Raw genomic sequence first — 19,545 nt, forward strand, 5'->3', positions numbered from 1 at the left:
ATCCCTAAATGTCACACAACCGTGAGAAACAACTACCGACCCACAGTTCGGAAATTTGGGATCTGGACAATCCTGAAAAACAAGCCCTATTGACGCTCCTCCCGGAAACCGGAAATCGACGCAGGGCCCTCTGGGATTTGTAGTCTTGAACAGGCTCTGGCATGATTTTCTCCCTTAGTTGGGGAGGCTCGTTGTAAGCCCCGGAAGTACTCGTCGCCCGAGGGGCGTGCTGGCTAGGAAGTGGGGTCAGAGGCCGAGCGGGGCAGAAGGCGTTCCTGCCACTGGCCTAGTTGCTATGTAGTGGAGGGGCAGGCGTCGTCCCGCATGTTCTGGAACGTTCTTGGGCTCGACTAGGGCAGGAGCCCCAGGACTTCTAGTTGCCGGCTTCGGGTCCCTGCCGGCTGAGCGGAGTCGCCGCCATGTTTGGCTGCTTGGTGGCAGGGAGGCTGGTGAGGATGGGGCCGGGTGGTATCAGGAAGGGGGCAGGACACCCGAGGGCGAAGCCCCGGGAAGGGGAGGGTGCTCCGGTGCAAGAGATGCGGGGAAACCCCCTAAGTGTTCTTTCCAGCTACATATTAGGGTGGAGAGTGGGTGTTGGGGTGTTCGTTCTCCTTTGCCCTCAGCTCTGTTCAGTCATTTAAATAGTAGCCACGTTAGCTACCATTTATCGAGTGTGGATTATCTATATGCTTGGCAATGCACGCTTTTTGTCCATTTCTCATAATTTCAGCCTTCTAGGTAGCGCTAATTTGGCACTTCACATTTAACCCTCGTAACTCGTGAGATAGTTATTATAATTTCTGTTTTGCAGTTGAGGAACTTAAGCTCAATCGGCAGTTTATTTAAAAAAATTTTTTTTAAACGTTTAACAGAGAGAGACAGAGCATGAATGGGGGATGGCCAGAGAGAGGGAGACACAGAATCTGAAACAGGCTCCAGGCTCTGAGCTGTCAGCACAGAGCCCGACGCGGGGCTCGAACTCACCGACCGAGAGATCATGACCTGAGCTGAAGTCGGATGCCTAACCGATTGAGCCACCCAAGCACCCCTCAATCGGCAGTTTACACGCCTGAGCTCATAAAATAAGTTAGAGATAAACCTGGCGTTTGAATCTAGTCTGTAACATACTGTTTCTAAAAGATTAAGGTACCGGGGCAGTGTATATACCTTTTCGGGCCTTTTGGAAGGACCCCAGTAAAAATATGCTTATGGTAATTGGAAGTTGGCTGATAGAAACACCTAAAACTTAAGTGTGAGTCATAGCTGAGGTACCCCAGAAGGGTATGAGCTGCGAAAATCCTTACTGGTCCAAAGAGATAATAACCTGCTTTGCCAGATGATTAGCGTTAAATGAGATCACCTAGAATTGTTAAGGAATAACCTGAGAATAATCAAGAGAATGAACCTTGCTTCCCTTAGAAACCACCCAGAAATCCACTTCAGACTCTACTCCTTTCACCCAGAGTTCTTTTTCTTTCTTTTTTTCTCCCTGCTTAGTTAAATTTTGCAGCCCCTTTGTTGAATTAAAATTTTTACCAACTTTTGATAATGTGTTTTGTGCATTAAGAAACCACAAAGATAAATTGGAGATGACTAGCCTCAGAAAGTTTATTGTCAGTCTCTTGAATGACTGGGAGGCCACTTTTGGTGATGGTGGTAATTGGTAATATTGGTGAGATAACTTTGGATTGCTCCCTGCTGTTGGCAGGGAAAATGAAAGGACCAGACTGGGGTGAGTGTGGGACTTGTATGAATGAGTGTCCTTAATGAATGGTATTTAAAATGTGTGTATGTGTTTTGTTTTTATTTATTTTTAAGTAACCTCTCTGTCCAACGTGGGTTTCACCTCATGACCCCGAGATCAAGAGTCACATGCCTTAGCAACTAAGCCACGGAGGTGCCCGTGTGTGTGTGTGTGTGTGTGTGTGTTTGTGTGTGTTTTAAAGAAAAGCACATAGATCCATGTATCTCTCACGTTGTCAACTGATTGGGAAGGACATTTAATTATAGCAATACCTGTGTCTACTTACCTAACACCTAACCTCTGTAATGGAAATACAGTAGAGGTTTCTTTCTTTCTTTCTTAACGTTTATTATTGTTATTATTATTTTTTTTTTTTTTGAGAGAGAGAAACAGAGTGGGGGATGGGCAGAGACAGGGAGACAGAATCTGAAACAGGCTCCAGCCTCTGAGCTGTCAGCACAGAGCCAGATATGGGACTCGAACTCATAAACCTGGTCATGACCTGAGCTGAAGTCGGAGGCTTAACTGACTGAGCCACCCAGGTGCCTCTCCAGTAGGGGGTTTCTTAAAGATAAGCTTTTTGGGAGGTGTGTGACTCTTAGTTAATCAAAGAACATGTTAATCACAATGAAGGGCAAATAGACCTAGAGACATCCAAAACTTAACTTCATTATTCTCTAACCAGAAACACCCACTTAACCTAAAATTATGAACTCAGTTTCATTCCTTGAAAATTTTTTCTTCACTAAAAGAGTTCTCTTTTCCCTAAGGTCAAGGATTAGTGTGTCATAATACAGATTTACAGAATGGTGGTTGTTAGAGTTGACGTTTAACAAATACTTGTTTTGTCTGATGGCTATTTCATGCTTTGTAAATACCATAATTTCATATGTTTTTTTAAGATTATGTGCATGCCAAAAACTGGTGAAATTGAATTTAATACTAATACAGGCAGTTTGTCTTTCTATTTATGTTTTTCCTTTGTTTTGTTCTCTGTGTTTAAACTGGACAGTTTTTAATAGGGTTGGAAAACTTCAGAAGAGGAAATCGAAACTTGATTTTAAGAACATTCATCCTTAAAAAAAACAAAAACAAAATAAAACCAAAACAACAACAACAACAAAAGAACATTCATCCTTCATCTCTTGGGAGTAAATTTAGGGCAATTCATATTAGATTATTGATAATATGTAACTAAAAATTTTTAAAGTTTCTTTGTAGGAGTAGCTAGGATATTATAAAGGAAAAAAAGTAGTGGCACCTGAGTGGCTCAGTTGGTTAAGTGTCAGACTTTGGCTCAGGTCATGATCTGGTGGTTTGTGGGTTCGAGCCCTCTCAGGCTTTGTGCTGACAGCTCAGAGCCTAGAGCCTGCTGCAGATTCTGTGTCTCCTCTCTCTCTCTCTGCCCCTCCAGCCCCCCCCCCCAAATAAGTTAACATTTTAAAAAATTAAAAGAAAAAATAAGCATTTTTGTAACAGCAAATACTAGCAAAGGAAAAGAAGTTACATTCTGGGTAATAAGAATTGACCATTAAGAATCTTAAAATACTGGTAGTGATTCAGATTTGGTGTTTTGGTCAATAGTCAATGGCCATAGCAATTAAAAAGAAAACGAAAAAACGTTGTATCATGTTAACTCTTGACGCCTATCGACCTGAGTGCCCTCAGAATTACTACTTTTTGCTAATGGATGTGATATGGCAATTACCAATAATTTTTTTAAAGTCGATAAAAGAATTTTCTCTGTGGAAGTAGATTTCTCAAACTTCAAAATAAGATAAGATCTCATTCTAGAAACTGACATTCAATTCTAGAACCGAAAGTTAGATTATGAAATGAGTCAAGAGGAAACTTTTATAGGTTCCCACTTAGCACATTCTGGGTAGAATTTTTGCATTTTATGTACAGTTGATTTTCGTTGTTCACAATAGTTAGGTTCTGTGAAGTCAGTGTGAACATTGATTTGGTAAATAATGAATTGTTTCCCCTAGGGGAAATACAGGGTTAGGTTTCTTTGAGCCTCTGATCTGATGACAGTTTTTATCAACTTATCGTTACATAACTTTGTTTTTTGTATGTTTCTGTTTAAAGGCATGTTATTTAATATGTGTTGTTGATTCATTAACATTGAACTTAACAGCCAGTAACACCATAACTCATTTCTGAATGAAACTTATGTAACATACTTTCTAAATAAGGCACATAACAACCTTTTTGGACTTAGGAATACCAGCCAGCATTTCAGTGTGTCATTTTAAATATCAGAATCACCAACAAAAAGCAGAAAATACAAACATGGCAGTAAATTGATTGTGAAAAGGACACTCGTTTACAGTATGAGAGCTGAAACAAGAAGGCACAGCTAACTTTTTTCCACTTCAGCTGGGAACATGTGCATTAGGCAACTCAGAATTTTTGCTGCTCTGCCCATTAACATGTCCATGAATGACCACCATAGGGTGATGAATATTGATTTTGTGCTTGGAAATAAATTTTAGTGAGTAGACAAATTAGCAAATATGGAATCTGCAAATAATGAGGGTTAACTAATTCCTTCTGGATTGCTTACCCATTTTAATTTCCTGAAGTTCTTTACCTTTATACTAGAGGATAAGGCTTTGGTGGTGTGGTATTTTGAACAGCCTTTCATTTCTGTAACATACTGAAGCTGTAGTAATTTACTTGTGTAAGTAAATTCCTTTCAGGGCACTTCAGAAAGAATTTAGTTATGTTTTTTAAAGGTTACACTCATTACATGATCATTTTAAGGCTGAATATGTATATATTTGGATTTTCTTTTTAAATTTAACACTGGTATATTTGGAAATTCCATATAGACTATCAGATTAACCTGAGGTTATACTGGGTATAATGTCCATAATTGCTTATACTTGGTAACAAGCAATACTGTAAGTGTTCTAGAAACTCCTCAAACTATTGAACTAAGATGAGTTTCTTATTTTCTAGGTGCAAACAGCTGCACAGCAAGTGGCAGAGGATAAATTTGTTTTTGACTTGCCTGATTATGAAAGTATCAACCATGTTGTGGTTTTTATGCTGGGAACAATCCCGTTTCCTGAGGGAATGGGAGGATCTGTCTACTTTTCCTACCCTGATTCAAATGGGATGCCTGTATGGCAACTCCTAGGATTTGTCACAAATGGGAAACCAAGTGCCATCTTCAAAATTTCAGGTCTTAAATCTGGTAAGAATAATATTAAAATAATTTCATAATTAAGCTGTTTTCTTAATAGCATGACATAGGATATGGCTCTTTTTTTTTTTTTCATTATGTTTTTCTGGTTGCTAAAGTGGTATATTATTTTTAAAAATTCAGATGATACCCAGAACATTTGAAAAGTAAAAAGCAAAGGACCTCTTTCTTGGCTCTTCACATTTCCATCCTCTGTCCCTGGAGAGAACAACTTGCTGTTGTTACCTTTGTATGGTATATACTTTTGTAAAGGGATTTTATTGGGTGTTTTAATAAATAATGACAAGGCATCTCAGAATTTGTGATACACATCTGTGTTTTAAATAAACAGACAAAGCAAGTAGACGTGTTTATGAAATAAAATGAGAGTTCTCTTTTTTTTAAATGAAGATTTTTGAACTTTTAGATTTGATTACCCTCCAGTGTTTTTCTCTTGGTTGTACTGACATTGCAGGTGTCAGAACTTACAGGGGCATAATCCTTGCTTTGATGCTTTGAAGTATTTTGGAGAAATGTGAGAACAAAACTAGATTAGGTGCTATTTACTGCCACTGAATCTCCGGTTCCCTTGAAAATCTAGATGAAAACAGACATGAAAATTCTTAGTACATTCTTCTGTCTATTGAGTCCAAGGAAAAATTATATTTAGGCAATATATTTATATATTTAACAAACATTTGGGTATATACTATTAAGATTTAAAGATAATGATTAAGTTCTTGGTGGAGATGACTCATATTCTTATAAAGGAAGATAGTTTTGTAGACCAGTAATTAGAAGGGTGCAGTGTAATAGTGGATGTTTTTACAAGGTGCTGAGAGAGAATATACAGGGGAGCAATTAACTCTCAAGTGGATTGGGGAAGGTTTCCAGGAGGAGGTGATATTGGGACTCTTGGGAGGAGAAGAACCTTGTTAGGCCTGTGGGAGGCCTATTGGACATTCTCTTCTAGGTGGAGATAATATGTGTATAATGGAGAAATTTTGAAAGTGTGGTGTGCACAAAATGGTACAAGGGTAGGATAGGTAGGCATGGATCAAGAAAAGCTTTATGTATCATACTGACTCATTTGAATTTAATAGATTAGCAATTTTAAATGGACTTAGAACACAGGCCTATTTGGTAGTATTAAAAAAATGTGTGACATAATGTAAATACTCAAAAGTTTACATGTACTCTGAAGCCTATCCATTTTTCCCTCCCCATAAAGAACTGCTCCAGGGACGCCTGGGTGTCTCAGTCAGCGTCTGACTCTTGATTTTGGCTTAGGTCATGATCCCAGGGTCGTGGGATTGAGCCCCATGTTGGGCTCCATACTGAGAGTGGAGCCTGCTTGAGATATTCTCTCTCTTTCTTCCTCCCTCCCCCTTCTTCCCCTCCACCCTGCTCGCTCTTATCTCTCTCTAAAGTAAAATGGGGGAAAAAAAAAAAAAAAGACCTGCTCCTATAGGTATAGAGGAGCCGGTAAACAATTTTGGGTACGGGAGGTGATATGATCAGGTTTTGTTTTTAGCCTGGGGGCTGTGTAAAGAATGAACTGGAGCAGTTCTGGCCAGATAATGGACAGTTAAGTGCTGTTATTTTATGTAGTTGGAATTCTACAAGAAGCAGTGGGAGAAAGAGAGAGAAACAGAAGGTAACAATATTTAAAGCTAAATTCTGTTTAGAATTAATGATAAATACTTATCTCTAGATTTAAGAAGCAGGACAAAATCCCTACAGTCCTTCTCAACTGGGGTTCCATGAGATAATTATGCTAAATCCTAAGACAGTGGTTCTTAAAGCATGATTACCTGACCAGCAGAATCAGCATTAGCATTAGCATCACCTGGGAGCTTGTTAGAAATGCAGATTCATGGCAGGACCCCAGACCTACTGTGTCAGAAACTGTGGGTGAAGTCCAGTAGTTTATAGTTAAATAAGTTCCCCAGGTGTTTTGTATGCTACAGTTTGAGAACACTAATGTCTCATACATTTAGCATGGATTCAGTTCTGAATAGTCTTAGGGAGAATTAAGAAAATAGTCATTCTCAAATCACTTTTTCTCTTTTATGTGACTGTGCCTAAAAATAAATGAACAATCTGTAAGTAGAAGGAATATGAATGGACAATTCAGTACATCCTCATGAAATTTCTGGGCCTTTACTGGAAAGAGAAAGTAATAAAGGAATCAGAGAGAAAAGATAAGTTATTTGTAACTGGATGGCAGTTAGTTTAGCAGACTTATCATGAGTGAATAGAGGCCAAAACTAATAGATTAATATCTTTGAAGTGCCAAGGAGACATAAACTAACTCTCAAAACTTTAAAGTAATGGAGAAATAAATATATTGAGTTGGAGGTGGAGAGTTTACTACTCATAGACTATTACTGAAAGAACTATTGAATACTTGTACTTTATAGGAGAAAATTGAACCCACAATGTAGAAGAGCATGCAAGAGGCAAAGTTTAAGATTGGTAAACACGTAGACTAATCTGGCAATGTGATTGTATAAAACAACACAATAAATAACTTAAATGCAGAAGAATTAAATACCGTACTAGAAAATAATGCATAAGACAGGAAGGGTAGTGATCTGAGTTAAAGCTTTCTGAGTTCTTACTGTTTAGAAGGGATAATAGTATTGATTCTACTTTCAGATAATCCTGTTAAAATTTAAGGAAAAGTTAAAAAGTAAAAGCGTACTATATTAAAAACAAAATAAGATGGATGAAAATAATTTCAATTATGTCAATTATCAAAACAAATGTAAACAGGGGCGCCTCGGTGGCTTGTTGGTTAAGTGTCAGACTTCTGCTGAGGTCATGATCTCACAGTTTGTGGGTTTGGGCCCTGCATTGGGCTCTGTGCTGACAGCTCAGAGCCTGGAGCCTGCTTCAGATTCTGTGTCTCCCTCTCTCTCTGCCCTTCCCCACTCACACTCTGTCTCTCTCTCCCTCTCAAAAGTAAATAAAACATTAAAAAAAAAAAAAAAAAAAAGAAATGTAAACAGAATACACTTGCCAGAGAAGACATGGAGGCTCCAGGATGGAATTTTTTTTTTTTTTAATTTATTTTTTAAATATACATCCAAGTTAGTTAGCATATAATGCAATAATGATTTCAGGAGTAGATTCATTAATGCCCCTTACCTATTTAGCCCATCCCCCCTCCCACAACACCTCTAGTGACCCTCTGTTCTCCATATTTAAGAGTCTCTTATGTTTTGTCCCCTTCCCTGTTTTTATATTATTTTTGCTTCCAGGATGGGATTTTTTTTTTAAAAAGCCGTAAACAAATAATTATGTTGCTGCTTATGAGGAATGGATCTAAAACACCTTAACACAAGGAACCAAAGAAAAAAAAGTCACAGATATATTAATTTTAAGAAAAACTAGACTAAGACAAAAGCATTATCAGGATTTAGAAGAAGATTCATTAAGAATGAGAGAATTCATTAGGAAAACCAAAATATTTTTAGGAAAAGATAAGTCATGTATTTGTATATGTAACTTCAATATCTATTTAAAAATTGACATTTATTTATTTACTTATTTTTTAAGTTTACGATTATTTTTAGTAATCTCTACACCCAATGTGGGGCCCAACTCACCACCCAGAGATCAAGAGTTGCATGCTCTTGGGGCACCTGGGTGGCTCAGTCGGTTGATTGGCTGACTTCAGCTCAGGTCATGATCTTGCGGTCTGTGAGTCGAGCCCCACGTTGGGCTCTGTGCTGTCAGTTCAGAGCCTGGAGCCTGCTTCAGATTCTGTGTCTCCCTCTCTTTCTGCTCCTGCCCCACTTGCGCTCTATCTCTGTCTCTCAAAAAATGAATAAACGTTAAAAAAAAAAAAAATGAAAAAAGAAAAAAGAGTTGCATGCTCTTCTGACTGAGCCAACCAGGTGCCCCTAAGAAATTGACATTTAGAATGATAAATGGTATTAATATTTTATCTAACCTCTCTTGATAATTAATACATCAAGTAAATAAAATATTAGTAAAATGGAGGATTTGAATAAAAGATTAACAAGCTTGAGCAAATGACATTTATAGAACCCTGTACCTAATAATTAGATTATACACTTAAAAAAAATTTTTTTTAAGTGTTTATTAATTTTGGAGAGAGACAGAGACAGAATGCAAGTGGAGTAGGGTACAGAGAGAGAGGGAGACACAGAATCTGAGGCAGGCTCCAGGTCTGAACTGTCAGCCCATCGCTCGACCTCAGGACCTCAGGAACCATGAGATCATGACCTGAGCCAAAGTTGGACACTTAACTGACTGAGCTACCCAGGCGCCCCAGATCATGTACATTTTTAAGTACAGAGAACATTTATGACATTTGACTGCATACCAAGTCATGAAGCAAAATGCAGTAAATGGCAGATAATCGGTATGTAGCCTATAATGCAACGTAATTACAAATCAAAGGATAAAACATTGTTAGGTTTTGAAATCTTCCCTTTTCCACGCAGCTGCCCGGGCCCAGATGGTTTTACAAAGTTCAGTTAAACCATTATGAAACAAATTGTTCATCTTATATAAGCTTTCAGAGAGTAGAAAGAGATGGTTACCCAGGTTATATACATATTTTGTTAATGTTTATTTATTTTGAGAGAAAGCAAGCTGGAGAGAGCGATTGTGAGGGAAGGGCAGAGAGAGAGGGAGAAAGAATCCTAAACAGACTACGCTGTCAGCACATAGCCCCACCCGGGGCTCGATCCCACAAACTGTGAGGTCATGACCTGAGCTGAAATCAAGAGTTGGATGCTTAACTGAGCCACCCAGGCACCCACCCAGCTTATATTTTTAAGCTGGTACAATCTTAATACCAAAAAGGACAAGGACAGTATGAAAGAGGAAATTTGGCCTCTGTCAATTTTATTTATTTAAGATTTTTATATCAATGTATATAAAATAGTTACAAAATGAATTCAACAAGATACCTTTTCTTACTTTTCATGGTAGAATATTAAAGCATATACAAAAGTAGACCAGATGGAACACTGAACCTCTCTGTACTCATCACTTAATTTCAAAAACGACCAATTCATGGACATTGTTATTTCTTTTATATTCCCACTCACTTCTCCCTTGTATTATTTGGAAGCAGATTCCAGAATCGTAACATGTAGTCCATAAATATATTTGTATGTGTCTTTAAAAGAGAAGGTCTTTCTTTCTCTTGCTTTTTAAAACAGAACCATAATGTTGCTATCATGTCTAAAAACTAAGGATAATTCCTTAATATGGAATTCAATGTCTAGTGTTCAGATTTCCAGTGATTTCAGAAGTTTTTTGTTCATATATTTTAAAGTTGTAAATACTTTCAATCAACCTTGTATATTGCAACTGGTTGATCTCTCAAGTATCTTTTATAAAAATTACAGGTTCAGTGTATTTCCTGTAAATTAGTTGGATTTAGAGGTTTGATCAGACTTCATTTGAGATTATTTTAAAAAAATTGTTGGTAGGATTATTACAGGTGATAGTATGTTCTTTGATCAGGAAGCAAGTAAAACTTTGGATTGTGAGTAACTTTTTCTATGAGTGTTCTGCAAGATGAGCAAACATTTCTAATAAATTTTAACTGAATAAAGGAGCGATGTTTTGGAATATGAGTAGTACATGATGCCGAACATCACGTGATCACAACTGAGCCAATAGTTCTTGAAATTCTCTTTGATATACAAGTGCTTTGGATTACAAGCATGTTTCCAACGAATTATGTTCACAAACCAAGGTTTTATTGTACATGGTTATCTCTTTTTGTAAAATTAACATCCATAAATATGCAGTGCCTACATTTGTTAATTCAGTGGGGGTTCAAAATCATCATATTCTAATTCTGTTATTTCATTTATTAGCTATAAAGAGACTCTTGAATATCTACTGTTTGGTTACCCAGAGGTAGAGTCATTATAGGAAGGGCATAATAAATGCTTGCCTTTCCTTTTCATATATTAGTGTTCAAAAAATGAGTTGATTTCCTAACATCCAAAAGTAGTAAGCTTTTTTTTAAAGATTGTAAAATCATGGAGTTATGTGGTATATATTTATTTATGTTGTATGTGTTCTAACCATTGGCATACCTCAGGATCCACTGAACCTAATTTTAATTTTTCTGTAAAGATTTTATTTTTTAAAAATAATCTCTACTCCCAACATGGGGCTCAAATTTGAAACCCTAAGATCAAGCATTGCATGCTCCATTGACTGAGCCACCTAGGTACCCACTAATTTTAATTTTTCATTTTCTTTTTTAGGCAGTTACTGATCTTTCGTGATTTTTACCCTTTCTTAAGAAATCTTCCAAAGAAAAGGGGCACCTGCGTGGCTTAGTTGGTTAAGCGTCTCTTTGGCTCAGGTCACAATCTCATGATTCATAAGATTGAGTCCCATGTCAAGTTCTGTGCTGATAGCGCAGAGTCTGCTTGGGATTCTCTCTTTCTCTTTCTGCCCATCCCCTGCTTGCGCTCTCCCTTTCTCTCTCTAAATAAATAAATAAACATTTGAAATAAAAAATACAAACTCTGGGTCGCCTGGGTGGCTCAGTCGTTTAAGCGTCCGACTTTGGCTCAGGTCATGATCTCATGGCTTGTGACTTCGAGCCTGGCCTCGGACTCTGTGCTGACAGCTCAGAGCCTGGAGCCTCTTCAGATTCTGTGTCTTTCTCTCTCTCTCTGCCCCTCCCCTGCTCACACTCTGTCTCTCTCTGTCTCTCAAAAATAAACATTAAAAAAAAAAAAATCTTCCCAAGAACAAAAAACTTACTTTTTATTAATAATTTTAATAATTTATTGAGATATAATTGACATACAATAAATTGTACATTTTTAAAGGGTGCATTTTGATAAATTTTGAAGTATGTATATATACTTGTGAAACACCACACTCAAGATAATAAGCATATCACCCCCAGAAGTTACCTAGTGCTCCTTTGTAATCCCTCCTTTTATTTTGTCTCCTAGCCTAGGCAACTACTGATCTTTGTTTCACTATAAAATAGTTTGCATTTTCTAGAGTTTTATATGAATGAAAGCATACAATATGTATGCTTTTTTGCCTGGCTTCTTTGACTTATCTGAGTTATTTTTAGAACCATCCATGTTGTAGTATGTATCAATTCATTTCTTTTTATTTCTGGGTTGTATTCCATTGTATGGATGTATGACTATTTGTTCATCCTTTTACCCGTTGATGTATATTTGGATTGTTTAGGGGTTTTGACTCAAAAAATAAAACTCATATAAACATTTGTATACAAGGTTTTTGTAGGGACACATGCTCTCCTTTCTTTCGGGTAAATATCTAGGAGAGGAATGGCTGGATTGTATGGTATTTATATGTTTAACTTTTTGAGAATTTGCCAAACTTGGGGCACCTGGGTGGCTCAATTGGTTAAGCATCCAACTTTGGCTCAGGTCATGATCTCAGGGTTTGTAGGTTTGAGCCTCACTTCAGGCTTTGCGCTGACAGCTCAGAGCCAGGAGCCTGCTTCAGATTTTTTGTCTTCTCTCTCTGCCTCTCCCCCACTTGCACTCTCACTCTCTCTCAAAAATAAATAAACATTAAAAAAATTTTTTTTTGAACTGCCAAACTATTTTCCAACATGGTTGTTCCATTTTACATTCAACCAGCAGTGTATGAAAGTTCTAGTTTCTCTACATCCTTGTCAATGTTTGGTTCGGTTCACCTATTCTAATCTGTGTGGAGTGGTATACATTGTGATTGATTGATTGATTGTTTAGAGAGAAGGTGAGCAGGGCAGAGGGAGATAGAGAATCTCAAGCATGTGGGACACAATCCCATGACCCTGGGATTGTGACCTGAGCCAAAATCAAGAGTTGGCCACTCAACTGACTGAGCCACCCTGGTGCCCATATTGTGTTTTATTTTTTGTTTTTATTAAAAAAAATTTTTTTAAGGTTTATTTTTGAGAGAGAGAGACAGAGTGCAAGCAGGAGAGAGGCAGAGAGAGACAGGGAGACACGGAATCTGAAGCAGGCTCTGTGCTCCAAGCTGTCAGTCAGCACAGACCCCAACATGGGCTCGAACTCATGGACCATGAGATCATGTCCACATTGTGTTTTAAATTTGCATTTCCCTAATGACTAATGATGCTGACATTTTTTCATATGCTTATTTGCATGTCTTTGTATGTTCCTTGTTGAAGTGTCTATTATTTTACTAGGTTGTTTTATTACTGAGTTTTGAGAGGTCTATATGTATTCTTGATGCAAGTTCTTTATAAGATATGTGATTTGAAAATGTTTTTTCCCAGTCTTTGGCTTGTCTTTTCTCTTAACAGTGCCTTTCATAGAGCAGAAGTTTTTAATTTTGATAAAATCAGTTTTTCAGTTTGTTCTTATATGGATTGTGCTTTTAGTATTGAACCTAAGAAATCTTTTCCTAACCTTTTTCCTAACCCAAGGCTACCAAGGTTTTCTCCTTGTTTTTTAGTTTTAGATTTTATATTTATATCTGGGATCAAATTTGAATTAATTTTGTGTTTAGGTCAAGGTATAGATTGAAGTCCAGTATATATTTTTTCAGATGGATAGCCAAGTGTTCCAGCACCACTTTGTAAAAAAGACAAAGTAATGGCACATTTTTCTGCATCCATTATCAAGTATGTTCACTTTGGTATTTACTTGGGAACTCCCAGAGTGCTCCATTTTAAAGTAAAATATAAACATACATAAATGAATATTTATTTATTTATTTATTTATTTAGAGGGAGGGCACAAGTGAGCGAGCAGCAGAGAGAGAATGCCACATGTGGCAGAGAGAGAGAGACAGACAAAGAGGGGCTCACCCAGGGCTCATGTTTTTACCCGAAGTGGGGCTCATGCTCACTTGAAGCGTGGCTTGTGCTCACGTGAAGTGGGACATGAGCTCATGTGAAGTGGGACACGAGTTCTCCCAAAGTGGGTCTCGAGCTTACCCAATATGGGACTCAAACTCAGGAATTGTGAGATCATGACCTGAGCTGAAGTCAGATACTTAACAACTGAGCTACCCAGGCACCCCATAAATAAATATTTGTATATTGATTTTAAAAGACAAGAGGGGTGCCTGGGTGGCTCAGTCAGTTAAATGTCCAACCCTTGATCTCAGCTCAGGTCATGATCTCCCAGTTTGTGAGCTCGAGCCCCATTAGTTTGAGCCCTCCTTTGGCCTACGTGCTGACAGCGTGGAGACTGCTTGGGATTCTTTCTCTCTCTCTCTTTGCCCCTCCCCTGCTCGTGCATGCATGCTCTCACTCTCTCAAAATAAATAAACTTTAAAAAAACTAAAGAAAAAGACAAGAAATTAAATACTATTACAGTTTTTCAATTTATTTTATTTTAAATGGTTATTTATTTTGAGAGAAAGCATGCATGTAGAGCAGAGGAGGGACAGAGAGAGAGGGAGAGAATCCCAAGCAGGCTCTGCACAGTCAGCACAGAGCCTGACACGGAGCTCAATCTCATGACCCATGAGATCATGACCTGAGGCAAAATCAAGAGTTGGCTGCTTAGCCAACTGAGCCACCCAGGTGCTTCAATTAGAGTTAAAACAAAAAAAAAAATTGCTAGTTTTAAACATGCTAGAAGATGAGATGGATACTGGTAAATATTTATAGTAAAAAGCAGTATAAGAAGAGAGCTAATTGGGGGAAAGAGTGATGATGTTTTTGGTTTGGGTTTGAGGAGCCTGTGGGACACAATAGCAGTGCCTCAAATATAAAATGGTAAGTTTTGTATAGGAATAGGCTAGTAGCCAGCTAACTGCTAACCTTTTGCATAGTTGGAAAGTGCAGGCTTATATGCAGAATTGTATGCATTAAGGTGAATTTTAGCCACCAGCCGGTAGACGAGGACCCATTGTTTGTTTTTGGAGACATACACATTATATTGTCAATTTAATGCATACCTTTATCTCTCTTCTTTTTGCCTCAGCTTTGCCAGCATTTTGTGTTTCTTTTTCATTTTTGATCATCACTTATTCCTTGCAGGACATGCCTTGGGGAATAGTGAAAAATGTTTTTTGTCTATCCTTTTCTCATTGCTTTTGGCTCTCTTTTCCCTTTTCTCTTGTGATCCCCGACAGGTTGAAGGTTGGTGTGCCGGTGGCATTTTGGGGTAATAATAACCTAGACATTTTCTTATTGTGTTATTTAATCGAATTTGGAGAATATTCAGCAATTAGAAATGTGTTAATTCAATTGCTATACTTGGAACAATAAGTTAGATATGTTTTCTGTTGTGGAGTTAGGTAAAATAGTCCTAAAACCTAATCCCAGAGTAAAACCTGATTCAGTAAGGGAAAATGGATTTATTTCCATTATGATAATAGGAGTAGTTCTTTTTTTCTCCTGCCTTTTTAAAAGTAAATCGTTTGTCATTATTTCCATTTTAACATGTATTGATAATTTTATCCATTAAAACAAATTTTCAAAGCAGTATTTATGACAAAGCACAATATTTTATTAAAAATAAACCAGCTTAAAATGTTTAGAAACTAGTGCATATCAACATTAAGCAAATGATAAAATGCTGTTAAAATGTTTTGTTTTTTTTTACTAGTAAGTTGTTTGGAAAAGCATTTTTTGGATGTTTAAAGTATTAGAGTTCTTTTTACATAAAAATAAGATGTTATTCATAGTAGGGAATGGTGTATTATTAAAATAAAAGAATAGGTTGACTTTTTTTTTTGAAGTTTATTTATTTTGAGAGAGAGAATGAATCCCAAGCAGGCTTCCATGCTGTCAGCACAGAGCCCAAAGTGGGGCTTGATTCCACAAACCATGAGATCATGACCTGAGCTGAAATCAAGAATTGGACGTTTAAATGATTGAGCCACCCAAGTACCCCAAGAATAGGTGGACTTTTAATAGATCTATATTGTTGAACCTTTGAGATGCCCTATATTCAAGGGTATAGGTTTTATTACATTGGGCATTCTTAGCTAAGTAGCATGGCAGGGTGGGAAAGAGACGTGTTGAAGTACCTCCAGGCAGTTGTGATTGAACTGAAAAGTTATGAAGCTGAATTTGTATGAAAAAAATTTCATTAAAAAAAAATGTTTATTTATTTTGAGAGAGAGAAGAGCACGAGCTGGGGGTTGGTGGTGGTGGGTGCAGAGAGAGAGGGAAAGAGAATCCTAAGCAGCCTCTGCACTGTCAGCACAGAGCCCGATGTGGAGCTCAAACTCATGAACTGTTAGATCATGACCTGAGCCAAAATCAAGAGTCGGAGGCTTAACTGATTGATCCACACAGGTGCCCCTCAAAAAATTTCATTTTAAGAAACTTTGGCACTGTGCAGTTTTCTGCTAGATAATGAAAGATTTCTTAACTTTTCACTGAACAGTCCTTGTTGAGGCAGGTTAAGAGAGCTCTGTTGGGAGAATTGCATTTGATAGGGAGTCTTGAAACCAGTTACTGTGAGTTTTATTTTGATTGAGAAAAGATTCTTTGTGACTCTTGGGGTCTGAAAGGAGTTATATGGTGAATACATTTTTCTGGAACAATCTGGGGGTGATGGTTAACAAGTAGGATAAGGCTAAACTTGAAAATACGTAATGAAGGGTTTGATGTTAAGAAACAAAAATAGGGGCGCCTGGGTGGCTTGGTCGGTTGAGCGTCCGACTTCGGCTCAGGTCATGATCTCGCGGTCCGTGAGTTCGAGCCCCGCGTTGGGCTCTGCGCTGACAGCTCAGAGCCTGGAGCCTGTTTCAGATTCTGTGTCTCCCTCCCTCTGACCCTCCCCCGTTCATGCTCTGTCTCTCTGTCTCAAAAATAAATAAACGTTAAAAAAAAAAATTAAAAAAAAAAAGAAACAAAAATAATCTTCCCTTCCTCCCTTCATCCCCACCTACGTGGGATATAGAAATCCTAAAAAAAAAAAAAAAAAAAGCAGCACAAGCTTAGGAGATAAGATTTGGTGGTTAGAGAATTGGAGAATATGGGAAGTTTCTTTACATGAGTCTCTTGTAATTTTGTCTTTAGATGCTGTCCTTGGTCTTTATAATGTGAAAGAGATATTTAACCAAAAAATTAGTAAAAATTTTGAAATACTGAGAGTTCTATATAAAGAGATTCTTCCCTCTATAAAGAAATTCTTCTCTTTAGTAGAAGTGTATACCAACTCAAATTGGCACATACAAAGGAATATTAACAAAATTAAAACTTGTTTTATGGAACTTATATTAAAAGTATCCATAGGTACTATGGGTCTTTGGCTATACCATGATTTTCTTTTCCTATCTTCATATATTGCTTTGAGATTCCAGTGACTATTGGCTGTATAATGTGTGATGTAAACTCAAAAGCATTTCCTAGTGTTTTTTTTCTATTGCTCTTTTTTGGCACCTCCTTCTGTGTCTTTAATTATGCCCCCTTACCCCCATTAGCAACTCTGACTGAACAAAATATTTCAGGTTGTAAACAGAAGGCCCCTGGTTAGCAGAAACCAAACACTATAAATCAAACCAAAGCAGAACATCAAATGAAGTAGACGCTGACTTATCTAGGCTGTTCACTCATGTTAGGGGTTGATTCAATATTTACTCCTTTACCCTTCAAGCTATGTAGATGTCCAGGCTTGAGATACCTGCTGCTTTTTTTGATTCCCATTTCACACTGTGCCTCTAACTTCCTTTTTCAGGGACTGTCTTGTATTCTTATTTTTTTTTATTGAATATTATACTAATTTTAGGTGTATAAATATTGATTTGAGAGTACTACATAATACTCAGTGCTCACCAGGATAAGTGCAGTTACCATCTGTTAACCATAAAATGTTGCTACATTACTGACTATATTCCCTATGCTATACTTTTCATCTGGAAGCTTCATATGGCAGTAACCCATGTGTCCATCAGTAGATAAATGTATAAAGACGTGTATGTGTACACACACACAGCGGAATAATACTCAGCTATAAAAAAGAATGAGATCTTGCCATTTGCAATAATATGGATGGACCTAGAGGATGTTATGCTTAGAGAAATAAGGCTAAGAAAGACAAATACCATATGATTTCACTTATATGTGGAATCTTAAAAAACCACACAACTGAACACAACAGATTCTTTTTCTCTTAAAATTTTTAAATGTTTATTAATTTTTGAGAGAGAGAGACAGACAGAGCATGAGTGGGGGAGGGGCAGAGAGAGAGGGAGACACAGAATCTGATGCAGCTCCAGGCTCTGAGCTATCAGCATGGAGCCCAACATGGGGCTTGAACTCATGAACTGTGAGATCATGACTTGAGCTGAAGTCAGATGCTTAACCGACTGAGCCACCCAGGTGCCCCAACAGATTTTTTTTTTTTTTTTTTTTTTTTTTTTTTTCCCAACAGATTCTTAAACATAGAGAACAAACTGGTGGTTACAAGATGGGGGGTGGGTGGAGGGATGGACAAAATGGATAAAGGGGATTAAGAGGTACAAACTTCCAGTTATAAAATAGGTCATGGAGATGAAAAGTACAGCATAAGGAATCTATTAGTCATTAATTCTATACCATTATTTTCAAGTTGTCTATTTACATTGTGAAAGCTTGGGAAATATACCAGGAATTACTTTAAGCATTTAATAATAAATTATTAATTTATTATTAATTATAACAATTATAGTTGTTTATATACTTGTTTAAATAAAAAAGTTCCTGCTTACGTAATTTAGACTTTGTTGTATTGCTCAACTAATTAACTGAAAATCTGCTTCATTCTTAGCATGTATGCGTCAAGTGATGACTGCTTTCAGTTAGGATCTGAGTGTGTGTGTGTGTGTGTGTGTGTGTGTGTGTGTGTGTGTGAATATTAAAATCACTCCAAGACAGTTTTCAGAGGAAACAAATTAGTAAGCTGAGATAATTTAAAATGGCTTTGTGGAAGATGAGACTGAGTATGTATTTGAAGTATGAACAGGTTTGGATAGGGTGGCAGTAGGAGGATGAGAATTGCATTTGGAAATGATCAAAGTCATAAAGGTAGTAATATGCACTGCACATTCAAATGTCAGTTAGGTGGCAGACTTTGAAGCGTGTCATAATAGGCTCCTATCTGAGAAGTGTCATTGGGGTAAGGTTTTAAAGGTAAAATGGAGCTGTTGTGTGATGGTGTAGCTCTTTGGGTTTCAATTTTTTTCTGGTTAGGCAAGTGTTTTTAGCAAGAAAGTGATATTTTGTATTTTATTTAGTTTTACTTTTACTGTTTACTTTTTTAAATGTTTATTTATTTTTTTTTTTTTTAAATTTTTTTCAACGTTTTTTATTTATTTTTGGGACAGAGAGAGACAGAGCATGAACGGGGGAGGGGCAGAGAGAGAGGGAGACACAGAATCAGAAACAGGCTCCAGGCTCCGAGCCATCAGCCCAGAGCCCGACGCGGGGCTCGAACTCACGGACCGCGAGATCGCGACCTGGCTGAAGTTGGACGCTTAACCGACTGCGCCACCCAGGCGCCCCTAAATGTTTATTTTTGAGAGAGAGAGCGAGCGAGAACATGAACAGTGGAGAGGCAAAAAGGGAGGGAGACGGAGGATCTGAAGCAGGTTCTGTGCTATTAGTGGGGGTTGAACCCATGAACCATGAGATCATGACCTGACCCGAAGT

The 19,545-nt window shown here is 37.6% G+C and overlaps 1 protein-coding gene across 2 annotated transcripts in view; it reads left to right on the forward strand.

Annotated features, from left to right (window-relative positions):
• The first annotated feature begins 246 nt into the window (after positions 1 to 246).
• HIKESHI (heat shock protein nuclear import factor hikeshi) overlaps positions 247 to 19,545 on the forward strand; it is a 42,543-nt gene continuing 23,244 nt past the window's right edge. Inside the window, exons 1-2 of one of the 2 annotated variants that reach the window (XM_049653064.1) lie at positions 247 to 449; positions 4,712 to 4,949. In XM_049653064.1, the coding sequence (XP_049509021.1) occupies positions 420 to 449; positions 4,712 to 4,949 (268 nt within the window). In that variant the 5' untranslated portion in view covers positions 247 to 419. The remainder of the gene's footprint in view (positions 450 to 4,711; positions 4,950 to 19,545) is intronic. The other variant, XM_049653074.1, reaches the window with a different exon arrangement.

The sequence above is a fragment of the Panthera uncia genome, chromosome D1 (assembly GCF_023721935.1).
Source record: "Panthera uncia isolate 11264 chromosome D1, Puncia_PCG_1.0, whole genome shotgun sequence".
NCBI classification, from domain to species: Eukaryota; Metazoa; Chordata; class Mammalia; order Carnivora; family Felidae; genus Panthera; species Panthera uncia.